Source organism: Anopheles moucheti, chromosome 2, assembly GCF_943734755.1.
Source record: "Anopheles moucheti chromosome 2, idAnoMoucSN_F20_07, whole genome shotgun sequence".
In the NCBI taxonomy this organism is placed as follows: Eukaryota; Metazoa; Arthropoda; class Insecta; order Diptera; family Culicidae; genus Anopheles; species Anopheles moucheti.
The window spans coordinates 10,162,128-10,183,391 of NC_069140.1; the positions used below are offsets into that span (position 1 = coordinate 10,162,128).

A 21,264-nucleotide genomic window follows, 5' to 3' on the forward strand; every position below is an offset into this window, starting at 1 on the left:
CTATTGGCGCCTTGCCTCTTGGTGTTTCGTTGCGTCTACCGCATCAACCTCCTGTCATCTGTCGTCCGTTTCGCGCCAATTATGTTGTTGATCGTTGCCGCTACAGTGAAACGGTTGTTTATGTTGTTTACACACCGTTGTCTTGGAAACGTGTCGCCACTGGAGAAACTTTTGTTGAGCGTGGAAAAGTTTTCAGGATTATTTCCTTTGCCGTTGCTTCCCCATCGGTTCGGAGTAGTTTTTGTCAGCATGGAGAGTAATTTCGTGTCGGTCTTTAAGCTGGATGGTGTTCCCATACTACCGCCGTTGGTAAGCGTTCGTTGTGGTGTAAAGTTTAAACAGCAGTTTTTGATGAGTTCCGCGGTTTTCATTCACAGGTTAATGAGGAGGTGCGTGCAGCCGTAGCCATTTACCGGCAGAAGGCAATCGAAATCGAAAAGCGACTGCAAGAAAGAAGAAGCACCATGGCCGTGGATTGCGAATTGATCGATACGAATAGTTCGATCGTTAATTGGGGAAGTTTAACATTGCCTGTGGTAGATGATGCAGAATGTGATGTATCGGATCATCAGATCATTGGATCATTGGCTGTAGTAGATGATGCGGAATGTGATGTATCGGATCATCAGATAGAACTGGAAGCTACAGTAAACGTATCAACAATTGCAACAGCGAATGTAGTGAAAGATTCTTCCAATCAAAGTGAAGAATCGACAATTACGGTTCCCTCGGAAGTTTTATGCGAATCCTCACAACAAAAAATTGTGACTGTCATCGAGACTACGGAAAAGGTACAAACTGACCAATCCGATTGCAGTCTCATCTATCAAGACCAAGCACCAAGGTTCGCAGGCCAAGCACAATCCGACGCCGGTAAACAACCGTGTTGGCAATCACCCACCAGAACGGTGACTCCAACGTCAGAAGAATCAATGGGATGGTTCCCATTGGTTAGATCCAACACTTATAATCTAGAAAAACCGAGCATCGATCTAATGAACCTGCAAAGAGTCGATCATTCTACACCGATCGATCGTGCAAAATTAGATCCTTCTTTAGAAGACGTAAAAGACTGTTGCAAGCCTAACGTTCCTACCGTCGACAGCAAACCAAATACACCAAAACCGAAAGTAGCAGCACAAAAGGACACTCCATCGGTTAAAGTTCAACCAATCCCATTTGGTAAATTTAAAACGGATCGTCTGAACAAATCTCCCAAACAGCCGACTTTGGATCCTGCCAAATGTCGAACGAAACGAAAACCGGCTTCGCGCAAGATCAGCCACTCTACTGCCGGTTCGGGAGTTGCATCTGATCGTGCACTTGACAGTGTCGCGCAAGCACTAACTTTACACGAACGGCGCATGATGGAACTCTTAAAAAGGCAAGAAGAAGAACGATTAATGTTGGAGAAAAGTTTTCGCGAAAAAACACAAGAGTTGGTAGCACTTTGTGGGAAATCTCTAACCATAGAGGAAGATGTGATGGACAATGAGAAGAGTAGTATGATGATGATGCCGGATTGCAATCGAACAAAGACACCGGACATTCATGTTGCTTCGAGCGTTAGCCAACTGTCGCTGTGCGATGTGTCGTATGATTCGTGTACCGATACGGACGATGCCGCCTACCAAACATGCCATGCGAACGGAACTTCGGAAGAGAATGTCAACAACAATGAGCATACGCTGACGGAAGATCAACCCCTGGTAGATGGGAAGCATCTTTACGCTATGATGAATTCGTCAGTTCATACAACGACCAAAATCCAAGACAGCAACGGAAATGATGTGATTAGTCTGTTGCCACAGCGAATGATTGAACTGCAGCAACAGAAAGCGGCCACCGTTATTAATGCTTACACACGGGGCTATCTAACCAGGCGTCTGCTTAAGACGGATGAAGTTCAGAGCATTAAACGCACGATCGCCGATATCATTTGCTTTATCATCAGCTCACAAACGCAAGCGAAGGGAATGAAAGAGGATAATGCGAATCAGGCCACTATTCGACGTAATGCCGGTAAACACATTGCATTTTGCTTGGACCGATTGCATGATATTTTTGTCACCTGTACGCCACAGGAACGTTTGCAAATGATCCGTCGTGATCGATGTTTGAAAAGCAAATCTACACTGCCAAAGGTACACAAACAGATCGTTTAGCCTTGTGCGCTGCCAATTTTGCCTTAGCTCGATTAGCTTAGCTACCGATTTATGCTCTACATTTAAATTTGTTTGTGCGATGAAATAAATATATTTTAAGAAAAACGAACTTCATTCTTTCTTTCTAAGCATCTATGAACAGGAGTAATGACCGGAGGAATGGATGCTGGGTAGCATACATTCAGTGAGTCGAACAAGATCGGGCAAGCTAATAGCCTGACGGCGGAAAAGGTTGAAAAGATACGATGACTAGTGGACGTGATGATAACGCCGGACGACTGCTTACCTGTGAGGGGACCAAGAAGATAAAAAACTACGTTTGTTCGAGCCAGCATGTTTAGAAAAGAGAAATGATTGCCTAACGATTCGCTTCGATTAATTCCGATTCTTTATTATTATTGGCTTGTTCCATGTTCTTCGTACCTAGGTTTGGAAGCAGTGAAACGGTGGTTCTATTTCCATTCGCAGCGCAATTTGACCGCATCTCTGGAGCAGGTTCGTCCTAAAGACTTCGAACTCTGGTGAATCACAACGGGAATTACTACGTTGGAATAATTGGAAAAATGTTACTGAAGCTAAACACGGAATATCTCGTGGTCTTCAAACACTAACCCGACAAAGTGAAACCCGTCCGGTGTCCGACGGGGTTTAAGGGGTAGGGTGGGAAAAAAGGGAGAGTTTTAATGAGAAAGCGAGCACACATTTTACACACGATCGCCAATGCCAAGGCATCGTTTGCATTTGTAGCGTTGATAGTAGACAATTTTTCTATACATGATTTATATTTAAAAAAGGAGAAGAAAATAATGTGCTGTCCTCAGTGGCGCCTAAACAGCACCGGGGGACGACGCACGGTGTATTTGGTATGTGTGTGTGTGTATAGTTTTTGTTTGTACACCATAATTACACTCTCAAAAAGGGACTGGGGAGCGATGGAGATAACAAATAGGGACGATTTTGGCGTCAAGTGGTCAAAGAGAAATTTCTAGCTGTGTGTGTGCCAAAACGTGCTTGGTAATTTTTGAGGGTTGGTGGTCCACGTGGTTTTTAACTAACCAATGAAACGGTACCTGCTGAAAACCGGTTAGCTGATTTTGGTTTTGTCGCCGAGTCGCAGACTAAGGCTTGGGTATTTTTTTGTTTGTTTTGTTTTCTTTTTTTAGGGGAACCATTTTTCGCTGCTATTTGCTGTACTTTGTGCCTTTCTTTTTGCCGAAACTTCTTTCCTAACAGTGTTATCGCCAATGGTTGATCTGTGCCGAGGGCCCTAACCAAACAACAACGGTAGACGAAGAAACGCACGTGCTGGTGCTCGGATGGATGGATCCGAACGGGAGCAACGCCGTCCGAGATGCCACCGCCCAATGCCAGCCTCAGGTTAATGGGCCGCTGTGGAATTCGGCCACACTGCCTCGTCCACGGCCTCTGCCTCGACCTCGACCTCTACCGCGTCCCCTGCCCCGCCCGCGTCACCTTCGACCATCTCCAAGGCCCACTAGATCTGCAACAAAAACAGGTGACAACAAACCACGTGTAAATAACTTCGATCGATTAGCCTCAACCGTGCAGTGGCAGTAGGACCGATCCGGACAGTTGGCTCACCTATATTGCTGGCTGTTTTCTCTAAATATGCTAACGGTCCTTGCAGGTTTGGGCCGGCACCCTGCGGAAATCCTGCGCCCGAACCCGACTGTCCCACACCGCGAGGCATGCCACCTTGCTGAAAGAGCTGAGCATTTGCTGCGCCCATCGGCATGGACTGTTGCATTTGCTGCTGCATCTGTTGTTGCTGTACTTGCATTTGTTGCATTTGCTGCTGGTGCTGATTTTGCATCTGGAAGACAAATATTGAATTACACTACTAATTCGGCGCCATAATGTGTTGGGCAGACGTACTGTTTTGCTCACCTGCATTGGCAGATTCATGCCACCGCTAGCCATTAGTCCGGCCGGAGCGCCCGGTGCTCCACCCGCAAGATTGCCACGCATATCCGGAGGCATCGATTGAATCGGTTTGTTGAAGTTCTGTTGATCCGACAGCAACTGTTTCCACGACTCAATCTTTTCATAGTGCTTACGTATGAGTTCATCTTTGCGGCCTATTTCTTGCTTCAGATCAAAGTTTTCCTCCTTCAGCAGCAGATCCGGCTTGAGTGCGGACAGCAGAAAACGTTTCTGGAGGAAAAACGCTTCCATCTGCCGTGCCAGATCGATGAACTTTAGTGTCGTTTGATCAACCTCCACCTTAATTTCGTCCTTATCGATTCCGGTAGCCGATTCCTCCTTCGTCAGGGCATGTATGCATGACTGCGGGTAAAGAGCGAAACGCTTTTAGAAGATGTTTGTTTCGGGTGCGTCTTGCAACATATTTCCTACCTGAAACGCTTCCTCGAGCTCATCCACTAAATTACCGCTAACGTTCGACGAGGATGCCATTTCAGCGACCTGACTACCGGGCCGGGTCAGAACGAAAGAAAAAAACTAGCTAAATTATCTATTTATCGATTGTGGACAGCGCCGAGAAACGTCGACTGAAAAACAATAGGAGAAACGTCCACGGATTGTTTGTGTTTCGTGACGTTTGTCGTGGCCGAGGTTTCGCTGGATTGCAAAGTTGTTCAAGGTTACTCGAATAGGGATGTGACGAACAAAACGGAGTATTGAAAATGTCGTTGATATTTTCGACTCAAGAAACTAAAAACAGGCTTTTTCATACTTTACCATTCCGAACTACTGCATTTTTGTACTGTAGAAGTTCATTATTTTACCAGTAGCGTGCCTTTTTCAGCCAATTAACCTCGTAAATTTCCCTGTTGAATCCCCGTAGCTAACGTTTCTGAAGGGAATCATCATGTAAACAAAGCTTGACAAGCTTGACATCAAACAAATCAAGCGCGTCGAGTTGTTCGTTCTCATTAGAAATCTGAAAAATTCTTTTAATTCCCACACAAAACTAGCACCATGTCGGACGGTAAACGACTCTATTTGCTATATATTCTGTTGATTGAATAAAGAGTTTCTATTGTTCGCTTTCCAGAGGAGGTCATCAAACGCCGGCTACAAATCGATGGCGACGGAACCGGCGACGATAGACGCTTGAACGATTTGTTGAAAACGTTCATTAAATGGTGCAACTCAAGCGATCCAGCGGATAACAGGTAATATAAGCCTTACATCGATTAACCTCAACCGAATATACAATTGCTGGATTGCACTGTTACAGCCAACCGATTTACGATCGCTTACTAGCTCAACTTGCACAGTGCGAGTTTGATATGAAAAAGTCCGATTTCTACGCGGACGTTATGCAGCAAGAGCTTAAAAACTATGGCACTATCTCGGACGCGATTGAGTCGGGAATTGAAACGGCAAAGGCACAGATCGTACAAAGCAAACAAAACTTAGTGCTGGCGAAGAAGATCCGCAAGAATCGGATGGAGTACGATATGCTGGCGAAAACGATAAACCAGCAGCCGGATCGCAAAAATACCGTCCAGGAGCTGGAATCGTTGAAACAGAATCTAGACCAGCTGAAGGAAAGTAGGGCCGATCTGGAGCGGAAGCTGGAAACGAAGAAGAAGGACTTCAGTGTGCTGATGCGTTCGATCGCGGAGTTGCAGAACAAGCTGGATCCGATGATGTCGGTAACGGGCACGAGCGCATGTGATGAGGAAGCGATGGACATAGCCCCAGCACCGGTTGTCGATGAGAAGATGTCATGTGACGACCCGCTGGCACTCGAGGAGGAAGACGATGCTGCCAGTTCAGATAATGATGAGGTAATACTCTCGTCACCTGAGAAACTTACCTAATCGGAGACGCTGCCGTATTTGCAGGTAATGAATGTGTGTTCATATTGTAAGTAAAACAACATGTTTACACTTTTGTAAGTAATATATATAGTTAAGGTACACGAGAAGTATCCTGCTTCAGTATGTTACCCGAAATTAAATTTATAATATTGTCATAATTATATAAAAAAAACATTATTAACATTAAGTTAAAAAGCAGAGAAAAAGAGCTGTGAAAACACACGCGCTACAATCCGATTCAATCTTTCTACAAGTTGGTTTGTGCCTTCGAATCGAGCAAACAGTAGTTAAAAAGGATTATTACATCTGAAGATATCTCTTCAGAAAACCAGTTCTCTGGTTCGGCGGGCACAGCCGGATATGTGTATGCGAAGAGGTGGTAGCATGAGCAACTTCAACCATATATAGCGCTGTTCGGGATTTTTACCGTGTTTCCATCGCAATGAGCCGTACCGTGTCCACCACTCGTGGAACTTTGTAGCAAGTTGTTGATTTGAAGTGGCCAATGCGTCGTTTGCGCCAGGGTCTCTGTAGCGCTTTGACTTATCCGAATCCGACTGCTTGATTGTTTGTGGTTCAGAGCGATGCGCGCTGTAATGCGATTTAATGCCAACTCTCCGTTTGTCGGTGTGTGCCCGTTGCCCGAAGAACTTTTCAAGAAGTTTGTTGAGCACTTTCTATGGCGAAGTGATTTCGGACGGGTTCTTGGTTGGCTTATGGTGGTGTACTGTCGGCACCACAAGATGGAGTAGTTTTTCAGCGTAAAACAGCTCGATAACTGCAGAAGCGAAATCGATTGGCTACGGGGCGGCGTCGGGTTCGCTCTTTGAACGTCCCACTTGGCGCTATGATGCTGTCGGGTAGCCGTCTTTCTTCCATATTAATATGCGACGGGGTGGTTGTAGCACAGGCAATGGTTATGCCGTCGGGTAAGAGGGTACTTCAATCGGCCCGAGGAGAATCTGTTGCGTTGGGTTATCGTGCTGGTGGCTGGGTTCGTGGAAAATGGTAGCAGACAGCACTGTATGTTGCTCAAGTGCGCTGCAAGTTCCTGGAAGTCGTGGTATAAAGTTTACTCGCCACATCTGAAAAGTAATTGGTCATCGATAGTAGAGGCTACGTACTTTCAATAGGTGAAATTAATTTGTTGTAAAGCGCTCATTGTACATAATTATTCACTATTATTTCAACAGTTAGAATTCCAACTAAATTTATTGATTATCTTGTACAGTGCGCTTATAGCAAACACATGGCACAACCTGAAAAAGAGCAGAAAAATGTAGAAAATGCTCTTTTGAAAGATTTAAGTAATTGGATCAAGTAGTTAAATTCTCATTATTGGTGCATTGGAATGCTTTACGCCAACTTTGATAAATTTCCCCCTCGGTTGCTTGGTTCCGCAGTACAGATGGTTCTTGTCGTCGTGACAAAAAAGATGCTTTTTGGGATACAGCGAACTACACACGCTGACGTGCCCGACATCTTTTGACCTATCCACTTACTTACTCATCCACCCCCATTGCGTTCGGTGTCAAATTGGTATAGGAAATGACGTGACAAAACCAAACAAGCGTTTCTCACTGTCGCCTACCACCTTTCCATCTGACTGACCCGATCATCACTTAGGTGCCCCCGGTTCTCGCGCCTGAGGTTCAACGAAAACTGGGAAATTCGTCGTCGCTCGATCTCCGAAATGCTTCGGCCTCAGTCTCTACCCACCCGCCGATGCAGCACAGTTACAGTTGGCTCTTGACTTGAAGGAAAACACTTTGAAATTCGATACAAAAGTGAGAAACGGTCCCCCCTCTCTACCAATACGGCTGCCACGGCTCACCGACTGCTGATGATGCAGAGATTGTGAAGAGCAAAGGCTAAAAATAAGTGTCCCAACTGTGCGCGTCGGCAAGGGTTATGACACATTTTAGAATGATTGGTCGCTTGATTTGGCGGATGTCGAACAATCCCTCCCAGGCATGGAATGTTGGACGGGATGCGGGGGGGGTGAACGATGGCGCCTGTGAAAGGGTACGGGGTTGAAGGCGAAGGATATGAAGGATGACAATTTTCTGCCCATTCTCGTTTACAGTTTGGGGTCATCGAGATACCTAAGTCGCAGTGGAGGTCTAAATGGGGAAATTAGTTTGTTTCAAATTTGGGTTCATGATAGTAGCGTTAGCGTGAAAGTAAGTATTGTAAAGGGGTTTTTTCATTGCAAAGTTAATACAACTTTCATCAACGAAATTCGTCAGGTGTGTTTAAATTCCAAAAATACGTAAAAAATAGGTAAACCTATGCTTTAAATGTATTTGAATTAAAGTGCCATTATCTATATATTAATAATATTAGCGAGCAAATTAATTCAATTTCCTCACCAACATAGGACGAAGAAAGCAATATCAGTTCCAGGAATGGGAAAAGTAAAGGTAAAATGGAATGCTCTTCCCGTACAGCCTGATGTGATAAGCTCAGTCGTACAACTACAACCCTCACTGCAAGAAAATACTGAAGAAATACATACAGCCGACACACTAACACATTTGGAACGAAAACATCTAACAGGACCAGGTGTAAAGGGCGAAAAGTTCTTATAAAGGATGGAAGACTTTTTCGGAAGTACCAAGAAAACATTGAGTTCAATTTAGGACAGATTGGAAATGAATTGCTCACACATCCATAGAGATGCAAAGTAAAGTATGTGAATATTACAGAGAATGAATTTTTGGAATATAAGTTTAAACTTGTGAGCAATAGCTTTCATCTCTCGAACATCATGAGCGTAATAAACGAAATGCCATGCTTCAGGAATGTTAAATGATATTCTAAACTATGTAAGATATTGTACACCAATGCCGAAAAAAAACCATTTATCTTTCTTCTTTTTACTTAAATTTTGATCTTTTTTTTATTGACCCAACATCATCACAACCCTTAAAATAAGAATTAGTATATCACGGTATATATACTACGCTGTGGATCACTTTCCAAGTACCTACCCTGGTGTCGTTGTCCCCGTTTCATTCTTCCCTCCTGCTGGAACATCCATGTTCCCTTTATTATTGTTGCTATTCTGACTCTTCAAAGGGCATGGAAAGATGGAAAGCTTTAGCCTATGTATCCGCTTCATCGATCTGCTCACTTGTACATGATCCTTCGACGGTTGTGACGACCCATTCGTTCGCTTTCTGCCACACGAAGTATATGTTGAAGAGTCTAGCAAACATGAGCCGTTTTTTATGCGGAACAAGAAAAAAACGCAGCCCCCATTGGCAACATGATACATGGTGGTAGTGCTACTACTACTACCACTCTTCGATTGGAGTTTTAACACAAACGAACGAACGAACGAACGAACGAGCTACCTAATGCTGCATATACGAAGGGCCCGAGGGTTTTTGTAGGAGTTCATGAACAGGAATTCACCAGGACGCGTTGGGCGGTGTAGCGTTTGCGACTTGCGCCACTGTTTGCCAGAATGCCGTCGCTTGTCCCTTCACTCCGGACGAGCATACACATTGTTTCTTTTCTCGTTTCGGTTGGTGGCTTGAGTTAATGTGCAATTGGTAGTGTATGGTCGGTGGCGTACCTATACGTTCCGATCGGAAGGGATTTTAATGGTGCTAACTAAATAATGAAGGTACTTTGCAAAAGATCATGTAATTCAGAGTTGTTCTCCGTACCGAATTCTGCTAAGGTGGGCAGTAAGTTTTGGGAAATCCTATTATTTACTGTCGGATTTACTGAACAAACTATAGCAATGCTTGATTGGGAAATTGTAAGAAATTAAATTGAAAAGTATACATAAATGTTCATGCCATAAATGCTATAAATAGTGCTTTGTTTTTTATGGTACTAAAAAAAGCCACACCCTTGCCTTGATGGAAGGGTGGAATGCAGTACGTATCGTATTTCCTAGTTTCTCCGGGAGGTGTATTATGACCACAATTGTCCTTTCTCGACTGTTGCCTTCCGCTCCGACCGTCACTTCCGCGTTTATGCCCCTGTGTAGGCTAATTTCAACCAGGTTCCAACTATCCCCGCCGGACGACGATGTGTGTCCTTTTGGTTCGTTGGCTCGCTGGCCCGTTGATATTGATCCGAACTGGGCACGCTTTAAGGGATGGTAGGGCGAAAGGGGGCACAAAAAACACGCCAGGACACACTGTCAATGGCAACTATCGGTTCGTGCTGTAAGCGATCCCTTTACCGTTCCGATCCCGATACGAATGCAGTCGTTTTTTCTATGCGATTTTTTCCTTCGTTTGCCTCGCTTAGTTACACATGCGGTACATAAGAACACAAACACACTCAAACGATTTTCCATAGTTTTCATTTACGACACTGCAAACCACGCCCACATGCTAGCATTCCACGGAAACTTCAACGCGAGGGGTTGCGAAATGTTTCAACGCGGCGTGAAACATTTCAAGCGAAACATTTCCCACCACCCCGTTTGGTGATTGGGTTATTCTTTGAGCTAATCAGCGCTCGGCAGCACCATTTTTCCCGTTTTCGCTTTGTTTTGTGCGAAGCTATGTGGGAGGGGTGTGAAGGAGGGTGAAATCATCCCCTCGACACAAGGGGTGGTGCGCGCTTAAACCGGGGGGAGGGTTGAGCGCTCTGCGTTTATGTACATGGAAATCAAATAAGATATCAGTAGCTTTACAAGGTTCGGTCGGGGTAGATTGATAGCGCGCCGTGGCACACCGGGTGAATCCGAGAACCGGAGCCAAAACGCACGCAGATTGAGTGTGTCAAAATAAATACACCCTATTAGAGCGCAGCTCGCAGCGAAACCAACAATGGAAGAATAGAGTGAAAGATGCGAGATGTGTATCGCTGTTTCGCGCGCGTTGCCACGCTTCCAACCAACAGCATCCTGCATCGCACGTACACTCTCGCACCATCGTAGCACACGTCGACGTCGTCGTCCTCGTCGTCGAATCATCTCACGCCGCGTGAGCCCTTTTCGGGGTGGTGTAGTTTCATTCTCATTCGCTCACTGCACGGAAGGTGATTGCGTTGCACGTTTACTGTTCAGTGTTTTGTGCGGCGTGCGTGGTCCGTTCGTTCGTTTCGGGAAAGTAGTGAAGCGAGCTGTAATATCCATTCGCACGTGCTGAAACGATTTTTGTTGTTGTTGTTGCGTACGGTGTTTTGTTTGTTTCTCATCGCGTGAGTTGGGCACTCGATCGCTGTCCACTGTTGTGGACAGAGTGTTAGAAAATAGTTGCAGCTGTTGGCAGGATTAAACGATAATATTCTCAGTTACAAGCAGAACATTCTTTTGTTGCCGGCGGTATCGCAAACCCAATTGTCTATTTGGCAGCATAAAACTAATGCTGGCAAGTGACAAACGCAGCCATCAGTGAATGTGAAGCTTGCCGCATCCGTACCACTAGGGCATGGCGGATGAAACGCGGAACGGAAAGAAACATGCCCTGGTCGTTTGTTGTAAATGAAATCTTCGGCAAACAAACAGTCGGTGTTTGTAAACAAAACAAAACCTCAAATGCAACAGCGAGTGTCTTACCGCACGGTGCGGGCACCAAGTGAAAGCAAGTGTTACAAGTGTGCGTGTAAAGTGCTCAGTGATTAACCGTGCCGTTTGTGATCAACGTTTAGAATTGTAAATGTCATCACGCCGAAATGGGTTGGATGTAACCTTCTCAACCGATTCCACCCATAAGAGCATGTGTAACGTTTAGTGTTGTGTGAGGAAACGAGAAAGTGAACGAAGGTTCCCCATACTGTTCGATGCGATGTCGGCTGTTTAGATATCATCCGAAAGCACACAAGACAAAGCGGCGCTGCAGCAGCGCATCGAAAACGTGGGAACCGTTGGGTGAGGAGGGAACCGGGTGAGGAGTGTGTTTAGCCTCGGCCCGGGAATTAGAGGCAACCCAGCAGCAAGCACCACAAGCACCGGCGGTCGCGGAATAACGCGCCAAAATTGCGCCAAACACAAACAATCTGGCGGTGGTCAGACAACCATCCATGGCCGTCGGGCCACCGACGGGAGGATCTGGTAATCCTCCGCATCCGGCACCACCGGTACAACCGCATCCTATTCTCGCGCCCAGTCCGCTCTTTGCCTTACCGACGCTTAACTTTACCGCGTCGCAAGTTGCGACCGTTTGCGAAACGCTGGAAGAATCCGGTGACATTGAGCGGCTGGCCCGGTTCCTATGGAGCCTGCCGGTCGCCCATCCGAACGTGACCGAGCTCGATCGGTCCGAGGCGGTGCTGCGGGCACGGGCGATCGTGGCGTATCACACGGGACATTTTCGGTAGGTAGAACGCGGGGAACGTTGGGGTGTTGGGCAGAATTGGCAGAAATATGTGTCAGAGAAAAGACAGAGTCGTAGATGTAGAACATATTTGTAATTAATTTGTGAAAAAAAGTATTAGACATAAAAAAAAATGTCGTGGAGTTTACTGATAAAGTTTTAAAGATTGTGTGTGGAAGTTTGAAGCTTTGTTTTAAAAACGCTCCTTGTACAGGATGCTATAACAGTAAGCTAACTAAACACCTCCTTGGGGGCTTTGAGTTCACAAGTGTATAAGATCAACGTAAATTTTATGTTCCATATATTTGTGAATTCTGTAAAATAGTATTTTAAAAAGGTTGAGTTCGAGCTTTATTTACACTAGAACTACCGTACCAATTATGGCGACTGGCGATCCTTGTCTTCCAATTAAGTTAATCAAAGTTGGAAGGTTAACATTGGAAAGTCCAAGCGTTTTAAGCGTTTTTAATACATGTTTACTTTTTTAAACAATGTACAAATGGAATTTATTTTTCAAATTTTTTTGAGTAGATATGTAAAAGTCATGCATCATCTACGATAGAATTATTTATACTATAAAAATGATGAATATGAAGCGTAAATGACTGGCAATCTAGTGCTAAACAACAGCAGACGTTAATGCAATTTTTTTACGTATCTAACCTACACTATAAGCCTTCAAATAACATTAGATATTCAAGTTAGAATTAGTATTCAGATTTGCGAAATTGTTCTCAGTCCCGATAGCATAGTCCCCGAGATAAACTATTATTTCAGACCAGATTTTTTTGCTTATGTCATATCCTGATATACTTACCGTTGCAGAATACCAGAATATACAGTATACAGTATACTGTTACAGTATTATATGTTATGGGGTTTTTTTTCTATGCTCTATGCGGGGTATTATTTTCTAATTTATGTAGCACTTTAGGTGACTTTTTTAAAACAGGTGGCTAACAAAAATTCAAGCAAATGTAGAAAGCATAATCAGGTTGTTGTAGTAGTAAATAAATTAATCATTATAATGCTACTTAAACAATTGGCAGTAATTGTATCAGATTTAAATTTACTGTCACAAACATATATGAGACAAAGTGTCATACAAAAGTTGCAAAATTTTGAAACTTGATATCAATGAACAGAATAGGAGTTGTATTAAAAGTAGGATAATAGATCAATAACGCGACAAACAAATTGACTCTTGAACAAGCAAATAAATGCAACGGGGTGTTGATTACTTCAACATGACACCCATACTGATGGACTCTAAAAACAAATTTTGATTATTGTAAAATAAAAAGAAAACCCGACCTTACCCCAGATTAAATTTCTGCCCAAAACTCCATAATGGTTACATAAAACCTTATGCGTAGTTTCAGGCAAACGCCTGCCAGGCATTCAGAAATCTCACACATTAAATACTTTACACCACAAACGCTTCAACCCTAGCCACCAGGCGCTGGAGGCAAATTAAATCATTTCACCCACGCCTGGCAAACGTGTTTCGGTCAGCTCATCAATGTTCGATAGCGAGGTATCATATTCGAAACGTGGCTAAAACGAAATTAAATCCCCTCTGATAAACCATGCAGACTCCGTTTGTTTCGGGGTTTCCACCAGCAAAATGTGTTCCTATCCCCCGGCGATCCGGAGGACAACGCACGAGAGCCGTTGGATAATTTGCAACGGAAAAACTAAGGAAAATGGGTGAGCTGGGTGCATAGAAGTGAGGAGTTGCACAGCAAAAAAACAAACACCCAGTGGTCTCGATAATCGATCAATTTCGTGCACCAATCATTTCGTTTCGATGGATCGATCGGATAGATCGGTTAGAATAGTGCTGCACGCTGGAATGTTGGCAGGAGGAAGGGAAGCCGAGGAAGGGTGGGGAAGGGGAACAGTCCGAATCGAAGGATGAAATTTGTAATAATGATCTCCAAATCGGAAGATTACCATTTCCTTCCCCGTGCTACCGAGACCGTACCGGGGTTGACTTTTCGCCGATTTGTTTGGGTGCAGAACCCGGGCAGAAGGCCGTACGGTGGTTGGGCAGCCCGAATCATACAGGCTCCACCGTACAGACGGCCACGGTTGCGATTTGACGAGCGAAAGGTGGCTCGAAGCTGCTCAATTTTCGATAAATAATTTAATTAGCCAGTTACCCCCGGCGTAGCTCAAATGCGTGTGGTACGCGATTGTGCAGATGTTTGTTTGTTTTGTGGTTTCTTTTCTCGGTGGATGAAGCAGGGTAGTGCGTAGATTTTCCACACCAGGGCGAGGAAAAGAATTTTTTTTATGCACAAGCGTAGTAAGCGAGAGAGGGAGAAGAAATGAAAACGATACACATCAACGAACTATAACGAATGATTTGGAAGTCTTGTAATCGCTGAGAATAATTGTAATTTATAGCTACTTATAAGCACACACGCTTTAGAGCTTTGTGGTGGTTGTGCTATTGAATCGCAATTGAAACGCGAACAAATCGTACTTGAATGTGGGCAAAAATCAATCGCACCAATCAGCAGCTTTGTCATGGAGGATAGACTTTCCTAAAGATGAAGGGATCGTTTAAATCTTTAATAATTTTTCACTATTTTCGCTTGCAGGGAACTCTACACGATACTGGAACGACACAAGTTTACGAAAACATCCCATGGTAAACTGCAGGCAATGTGGCTGGAGGCGCACTATCACGAGGCGGAAAAGCTGCGTGGACGACCGTTGGGTAAGCATGATCGTGTGTATTCCTGTTAAAAGTGGACCAAAATACGTGTGTCTGTGGGTCGAAAGTTGAACTGTGCGAACGCAAGGTTAGGGTGTCAGAGATACAAAACTTTTTTTTCTAACAATTTAACGATTCTTCGAACATCAAAAGATTAGCGAGATAACAAAATACAAGTATTGGAAGTAGTGATATAAACGCGATCAGTAAATGACTCATGGCTTACTACGTGACAGTTACTGTCAATTTTTGTTCTTAACGCAGTTTTCGTTTAAAAAAAAGAACTTTTTAAATGCCTTTACAATCTTTAATTTCTGATATGACTTTAAAATTTTTCATTATGATATAAATGACCGATTCTGTGTACTACGACATTTTCAACTTTACCACGTTAGCCACCAGGCACGTCGTGTGTGTTGTTGTATGAAGAAGTAACTCACAACAGGAAATAGACGAATGCAAGATAGATGGCCGAAGGATAATTGCTTAAAAAGAAGGATAAAAAATTCTGTCCCAATGAACCATTTGCATAGTACACAACGAGGTGTACCAGAGCTCTCATTCATGGAATGTCTCTTTTTTTTGTTGTAGTGCACAGTTGACATCCGATACCGTCACACACGTCTTGAGCTTGAGGTAGAAAAAAGTAATAATTTGTCCTTTCTCTTCTCTTTCCCGGTCGGTGATGCTTTTCCATTAACCTCGACGGTAATCGATGGCGTGTTTTATACTGTCGACAACGTCGCGAACGTACCATCGTGGCGGGATTTGATTGCTGCTGGCAAATGTGGACTCTACCCATCATCATCATCGTCATCGTCACCCGGTCGCGACATCGTCCTTTCGCGTGAACTCAATATCCGTTCAAACCGGATGTGGCTATCCTTGTTGGTGTAACAAAAAAAAAATAACGGAACGAATGTGTCTATATTCGGTGCGCGCCATCGACGTCCGCAGGGCCGGTCGATAAGTATCGCGTCCGGAAGAAATTTCCGCTTCCGCGTACGATCTGGGACGGTGAGCAGAAGACGCATTGCTTCAAGGAGCGAACGCGCAGTTTGTTGCGCGAATGGTACCTTCAGGATCCGTATCCGAACCCGACGAAGAAACGCGAGCTGGCCCAGGCAACCGGGCTCACCCCGACACAGGTGGGAAATTGGTTTAAAAACCGACGCCAGCGGGACCGTGCGGCAGCAGCGAAAAATAGGTAAGTCGTCATCGGCACAGTGTCCATTGCTTCGAATTCTAGGGGATTTCTTTTTTTTTTTTTTGCGCCGTATCTTTCACTTTGATATGCCTTTCGTTCGCTTCCCACAATGTACATCCGTTTGGCAAATGTGTGGATGGGTAGAAATCCACTTTCGGTGATGGAATTTCCTTTTCTGGAACGGGTTTGTGTGACGTGCTGTGTCCGAAGAGTTGCGCGAACGTTAGAAGACGGACATTGAACGGATACGCAGATGAAGTCTATCATAGCCTTGGTGTTTGATAAGGATATTGATGGTTTGTCTGTTTTTTGCTGTTGTTGCAAATTGCTTCTTTAGACCAAATAATGGAAAAGAGATCCTGAATGAAGTACGGTTCTGAGTTTCGTTGCGTTCTAGCTGCCGTACAATCGTGTACCAATTTTATGCTTTATTACTATCATCATTCCGTGTCTCGCAAATGAGACTACAGCAAATTGATTCTTCGCCCTTTCGTTGAGATTATTTTAATTGTTAAAAGACATCACCCAAAAAAAAAGCGACAATTGGTAAAAAGGTTTTTAACATAAAGCCTTATTATCATTCCGAGTTCTATTGTTTGTACAGCAGTCAAAAAAAACCAAGCGAAACGGAGTGGTATTAACCAAAAAATAGAAGCCCCAGTTCACTGTTCTCCTGTGCTAGTGACTCGACAGAGCGCGACCCATTTCTGAACGGTCCGGCAAGTGGACAAAATGTGCAAATGTGTATAATTGAATTTCATTTCCATGTCGTCCATCGTTTAATCTTCCATTGCATCGTCGAAAGACAGTACAAGCAAAGCAATCTTCTGCTAGTATTATCTCATTCCGGTAGATGATTGTTTAAATGAAGTTGTGTGTTGGCTTTGAGTTTACTAAAACAACTGCATTGTTTTTTCATAATTTTATAGTTGAAACAAAACTATCACACACTGTATTTAACCATTTTCATAACACTCTCACAGTTTTGTAAAGGCAAAATCGTGACGATTTGTGTGAAACTTAGCAACATCACCAATAAATTTGCATAATTGTACAACAAAAAAAAAGTGTCAAAACTGTTGACAGTAGCACACAAAACAATCACTCGAAGTAGAAGTAGTAGTGACCGCTTGCTACTACTAGTGGGATTCCATGTTAAATGTCCAGAAGATGACCATCGCCTGCCGTTGGGCTTTGTAAACAAATCATCGAGGCGTTCAAACAACGCTCGGATGAGTGAAATCTTCATTATCAACTTAGGGGTGTGTGAGTCTGAAACGTATTTCCTTTTTTCTCGTTGTGCGCCATTGTGTTGCGATTGCGAAGATGTCTTTGTGTTCGTTGGTGTAGACAATATAAGGCTGCGCTGCTAATGAACGGAAAGGAAACGCAAAACATGAACCTATTTTAATCACATTTTGCATAATTAACAGCTTCATGAGAAATAATTTATTTAGTACGGCGTTTTTTTTTTTGGCATCGTACACATTAACGACAATGGTTGGTTTAACGATTCTGCCTCAAATAATAATGTTTTTTAATGGAAGAACTCATCACAAAAATTGAAATTTAATTTTTTAGAAGATGTTACATTATTTCCCAGTTGAAATTGCACCGACCGAGATCTGAAAATAAATCCACAGAAGCTACGTGATTTTTATGATCTTCTGGTGTGGGTCAAAACATCCAAACGACCACATCCGGAGTTGACCCGGATCCCGGTCGCACCACGGTAGGGGTTGTTTATTTATGACTTGGGTCAGACACCACTGGTGGACCGGTGGAAAACCGCAAATCATTCACACCCCCGTTTTGCCCGTAGCGGGAAGTCGAGTTTTCGTCCACCACCAGTTGTTGTTGACTTGTGTGCCATTTGCTAATCTAGACGATTATGCTATCTCTACCGCTACCTCTGCTCGGTAGCGATTCTGGTGCCGTACCCAAGCAATGGGTTCTCGGGCAGTGATCCCAAAAACGGGGCCCCTTAAAATCCACAATCCTCAGGTCAGATTCGGATGGCGACAGTCGCATGGGTGGAATGTTTTGGGAAAGTCCGGGGATTAAGGTTAGTTTCGTGCTGTAAATATTGTGACTATTAAGGCAGCTTTACGGCTAATTACCAGGCTGCTCTCGCTGCTCAAGTTGTGTCTCGACGCACGGCAGTAACTTGACGATCGATCGTTCGAATCCTGTACCCTGCAAAGGTATGTTTGTGAATGAAAGCCATCGTATACGGACTACTCGTGGTCTACCTGGTCCGGACGATTTTCACGAAGAAAGCTAACGATGGTGAGCAAAGCCGTTGACGGTGTTTTGATTGTGCATTATTATGACGATTTGTGGTTTTACCGTAAAACCGAAACCGAGGCTAATGTGTGTTGGTGGCTGGACAGTGGGTGCAGCGGATTATCGCATTCTTCGCCAATCGCTCCGTTTCGATCTTTCGTTATCGGTCACGGTTTTTGGAAAGCGAAAACGTCACAATGTGTGCCATCATCTACAGGACTAGACAGCTCCGTAGGATTGATTTGGAAAGAGTTTAAAATGAAGGCATCTTTTAGACTTCCTGTAACTCCATTGAACGGCTCAGACAAACTGGTTGGATGCCTTGTTGGGTTGGAAATAGTGCTTTCACTGCTATCTCCATCAACGGTGATCAACTCAACCTCACATAATCAATGCTATCATGCAGTGAAAAAGGATCATCTAAATACGTTTCGCTAAGTGGATCGACCTGGTCAATACTTTGGGATGGGCTTGTGGTATCGACCACATCGAGTACTTAATAGTGCAGATCTCCCTGTGCGAATGTCAGGCAGTCAGGCATTTCTTTCACTTTTGCCCGTGCTTTGTATCGCTTGCAAAGCAGTCTACGCACATGACTGTTTCCTTTGCTTTCCTTTCCATTTCAATCACGTTTGCACAACTGCACAGTGACGACCGGGAAACTATTTTTCTCCCCCCAACGATCTGATAGTTATGATATTATCAGAATGATAGATATTGATGTGTTTCTCCATCGGAGTAGCAGCCCCGGAGATACGTGTGCTGTTCGTGCGAATGTTTTGCCACTTCACGATGCGTCTCGCTCAACTGTTGCGATCTCACCCGAATAGACGTACCCGAAAATGGGATGGCTTCAGGAATGACAGACACACGCGCTGCACGAGGTGTAGCGCGCAAGCCCAGTGAGCGACTGTGTGGCAGCTTATGCCAAATAGGGGTTGGGGAAGAGAGCAAAAACGAAAGCATCCCGGGATCCCCATCTCGAAACGGCAGGCATCACGAGCTTAATTCACCTTTTGTTTGCTTATTTGTACTCTTCAACAGCTCAATTTTGTGTAACATAATTGATTGGAAATAGCTTCTGAATTACTGGCAGGGAATTCCTCCGTTACGCTCCCCTCGTAACAGCATCATCAGGTTCCACGTTCCATGTTCCATCTTACCGACTAGATGGGTTTGATCGTGATGATGCCATTGTGGCACACCGGTGGCCAACTCCTGCCGATGGTGGGTAGAGGCTGATGTCCATGAATGCTTGCCTTTTGGGCCGGGTGATGGGGTTTGGCAATTTGGCAGCCATCCATTCGTCTGTGGGGTAGCGTTACGTTTTTGGGGATGTTAAAATCTTGAAACTCATCCCTTGGGACTTTGGGAACCTTTGTTGCTGGACGTGAGGCAGAAGAATGGGTGGGAGAGCACAAAAAAAAAACGGTGTGACGGGTTTCAGAATGGGAGAGATTTCCGATATCACAACATATCGGTGTTATGTTGTAGCGGAGAGCAAAACGATTCGAAAATTGAATGAACCATAAAGACGGAATGGACAGGCATTAAGCGGATGTGGATGCTAGAGGGACGTGAAAGAAATCGCATCGTCTTGCGCTGGAGCAACCGTAAATGTGTGTTAGAATTCCAGAAGGTTAAAGTTGAAAGGCAGGAAGAGCTGTGGATTGAAACCTTCTTCTCCTCCTCGAGTTGAGGCGTAATCGGTTTGAATCATTCACGATTGCGCTAGAACTGGACGAGAGCTGATTAGGCAAGAGTCTGAGTCTAATCTGATGTTGGGAAACCAGAAACCATCCCGGTAGGCTGCGCAAACTGATCATTCCCTCCCGCCTCAGCGCAGAATGAGTTGATTGTTTTGTTTTGTTTGGCGTATTGTTTTTATTTGTAGCGATGCGATATCAATCTTCTACCTTTACGGTAAATATATTTGTCTGCGAGACAGTGATCTCCGGCACTGGTTGCTTTTGTTATTATTTACTACAAAATCAGATGGGGGTAAGCAAAGGAATAAAAAGATCGTACACGATCAGCAATATCAGCAACGATCAGCGCAGGTTTTAAACGGAAAGCTCACACTCCGCTCTAATGCCCGGCCTGGGAACGGGCTTTCCGAGGCCAAGCATTAGTGGAAAGCAACGAAAAATGGTTCATTCAATTGGATAGCATGGGTTGGATGCTGGATGCCACACGACGACGACGACGCGGTGCCGGTGGAGCCCGGGCAAAGTCGATGACGCGATAATAACGCGATCGACGATGACTGTGGATGTTTGCGCTTGCGTTGAAAACTCGCGCTCATTAAATGCTATAATCTAAACAAGCTATCGTTTTAAGAGATTTTTTCCCCCCGCCTTTCTGTTGAACCCTCTTCAGTGCGGTGGATAGGAGTTACCTTGCTACCGTTGCTCCGGGCATGCTCTCAGGCCCACAGACGGGACGCTCTTTTTTTCGGGGTTGAGATTCTTGCCCATAGGCTGTGCTACTGCGCTGCTACTTACCTGCGATCGCTAACTTTCCTTCCGGCCATTCAGAAAAAATAAAATGGAAGAAGAGGGGGTTCGGTAGGATAGCGAATGACCTGTGGCAATTTTCTCATGAAATTATTAGTATTCAAATTTATGAAGATTGACCATTAACTGTATTTCGGAGGCACTGCTTTCCTTCGCGCGTAGAAAGCGTTCTCTTCGTTTTAGTAAAAGAGAACGAATCGATAAAAGATGGTGGAACCTAAAAAAAAAACGGAACACGTTTGTGCGAGGTGCGATCATTTGATAAA

The 21,264-nt window shown here is 44.4% G+C and overlaps 4 protein-coding genes across 7 annotated transcripts in view; 3 read left to right on the plus strand and 1 right to left on the minus strand.

Moving 5' to 3' along the window:
- The first annotated feature begins 191 nt into the window (after positions 1 to 191).
- On the plus strand, positions 192 to 2,207 carry LOC128297865 (uncharacterized). 2 transcript variants are annotated; one of them, XM_053033579.1, is made up of 3 exons: positions 192 to 309; positions 378 to 519; positions 595 to 2,207. In XM_053033579.1, the coding sequence occupies exons 1-3, from the start codon at positions 250 to 252 to the stop codon at positions 2,163 to 2,165; spliced, it is 1,773 nt and encodes a 590-aa protein (XP_052889539.1). In that variant the 5' UTR covers positions 192 to 249; the 3' UTR covers positions 2,166 to 2,207. The 2 variants fall into 2 exon arrangements, with proteins under 2 accessions (XP_052889539.1, XP_052889538.1); XM_053033578.1 differs by having other exon boundaries at positions 378 to 2,207.
- Positions 2,208 to 2,541: 334 nt separating this feature from the next.
- LOC128310454 (mediator of RNA polymerase II transcription subunit 28) lies at positions 2,542 to 4,641 on the minus strand. Of its 2 annotated transcripts, none has more exons than XM_053047100.1 (4): positions 4,542 to 4,641; positions 4,074 to 4,472; positions 3,768 to 3,999; positions 2,542 to 3,666 (listed from the first exon to the last, which is right to left on the minus strand). In XM_053047100.1, the coding sequence occupies exons 1-4, from the start codon at positions 4,599 to 4,601 to the stop codon at positions 3,635 to 3,637; spliced, it is 723 nt and encodes a 240-aa protein (XP_052903060.1). In that variant the 5' UTR covers positions 4,602 to 4,641; the 3' UTR covers positions 2,542 to 3,634. The 2 variants fall into 2 exon arrangements, with proteins under 2 accessions (XP_052903060.1, XP_052903059.1); XM_053047099.1 differs by having other exon boundaries at positions 4,062 to 4,472.
- A 413-nt stretch (positions 4,642 to 5,054) lies between these two features.
- Positions 5,055 to 6,068, plus strand: LOC128307606 (THO complex subunit 7 homolog). The gene is made up of 3 exons (XM_053045413.1): positions 5,055 to 5,136; positions 5,203 to 5,323; positions 5,389 to 6,068. The coding sequence occupies exons 1-3, from the start codon at positions 5,127 to 5,129 to the stop codon at positions 5,975 to 5,977; spliced, it is 720 nt and encodes a 239-aa protein (XP_052901373.1). The 5' UTR covers positions 5,055 to 5,126; the 3' UTR covers positions 5,978 to 6,068.
- LOC128307581 (protein Optix) overlaps positions 5,872 to 21,264 on the plus strand; it is a 60,706-nt gene continuing 45,313 nt past the window's right edge. Inside the window, exons 1-3 of one of the 2 annotated variants that reach the window (XM_053045412.1) lie at positions 5,872 to 6,001; positions 14,874 to 14,992; positions 15,947 to 16,196. In XM_053045412.1, the coding sequence (XP_052901372.1) occupies positions 14,938 to 14,992; positions 15,947 to 16,196 (305 nt within the window). In that variant the 5' untranslated portion in view covers positions 5,872 to 6,001; positions 14,874 to 14,937. Of the gene's footprint in view, positions 6,002 to 11,971; positions 12,265 to 14,873; positions 14,993 to 15,946; positions 16,197 to 21,264 lie in introns of those variants that run through there. The other variant, XM_053045411.1, reaches the window with a different exon arrangement.

Coding starts and splice junctions, on each gene's coding strand:
- LOC128297865 (XM_053033578.1), top strand. CDS start 250: ATGGAGAGTAATTTCGTGTCGGTCTTTAAGCTGGATGGTGTTCCCATA. Junction 310..377: donor TTCCCATACTACCGCCGTTG/GTAAGCGTTCGT, acceptor TTTCATTCACAG/GTTAATGAGGAGGTGCGTGC.
- LOC128310454 (XM_053047099.1), bottom strand. CDS start 4,601: ATGGCATCCTCGTCGAACGTTAGCGGTAATTTAGTGGATGAGCTCGAG. Junction 4,000..4,061: donor CAATGCAGGTGAGCAAAACA/GTACGTCTGCCC, acceptor TTTGTCTTCCAG/ATGCAAAATCAGCACCAGCA. Junction 3,667..3,767: donor GAAAACAGCCAGCAATATAG/GTGAGCCAACTG, acceptor TTTTTGTTGCAG/ATCTAGTGGGCCTTGGAGAT.
- LOC128307606 (XM_053045413.1), top strand. Junction 5,324..5,388: donor AGCGATCCAGCGGATAACAG/GTAATATAAGCC, acceptor GCACTGTTACAG/CCAACCGATTTACGATCGCT.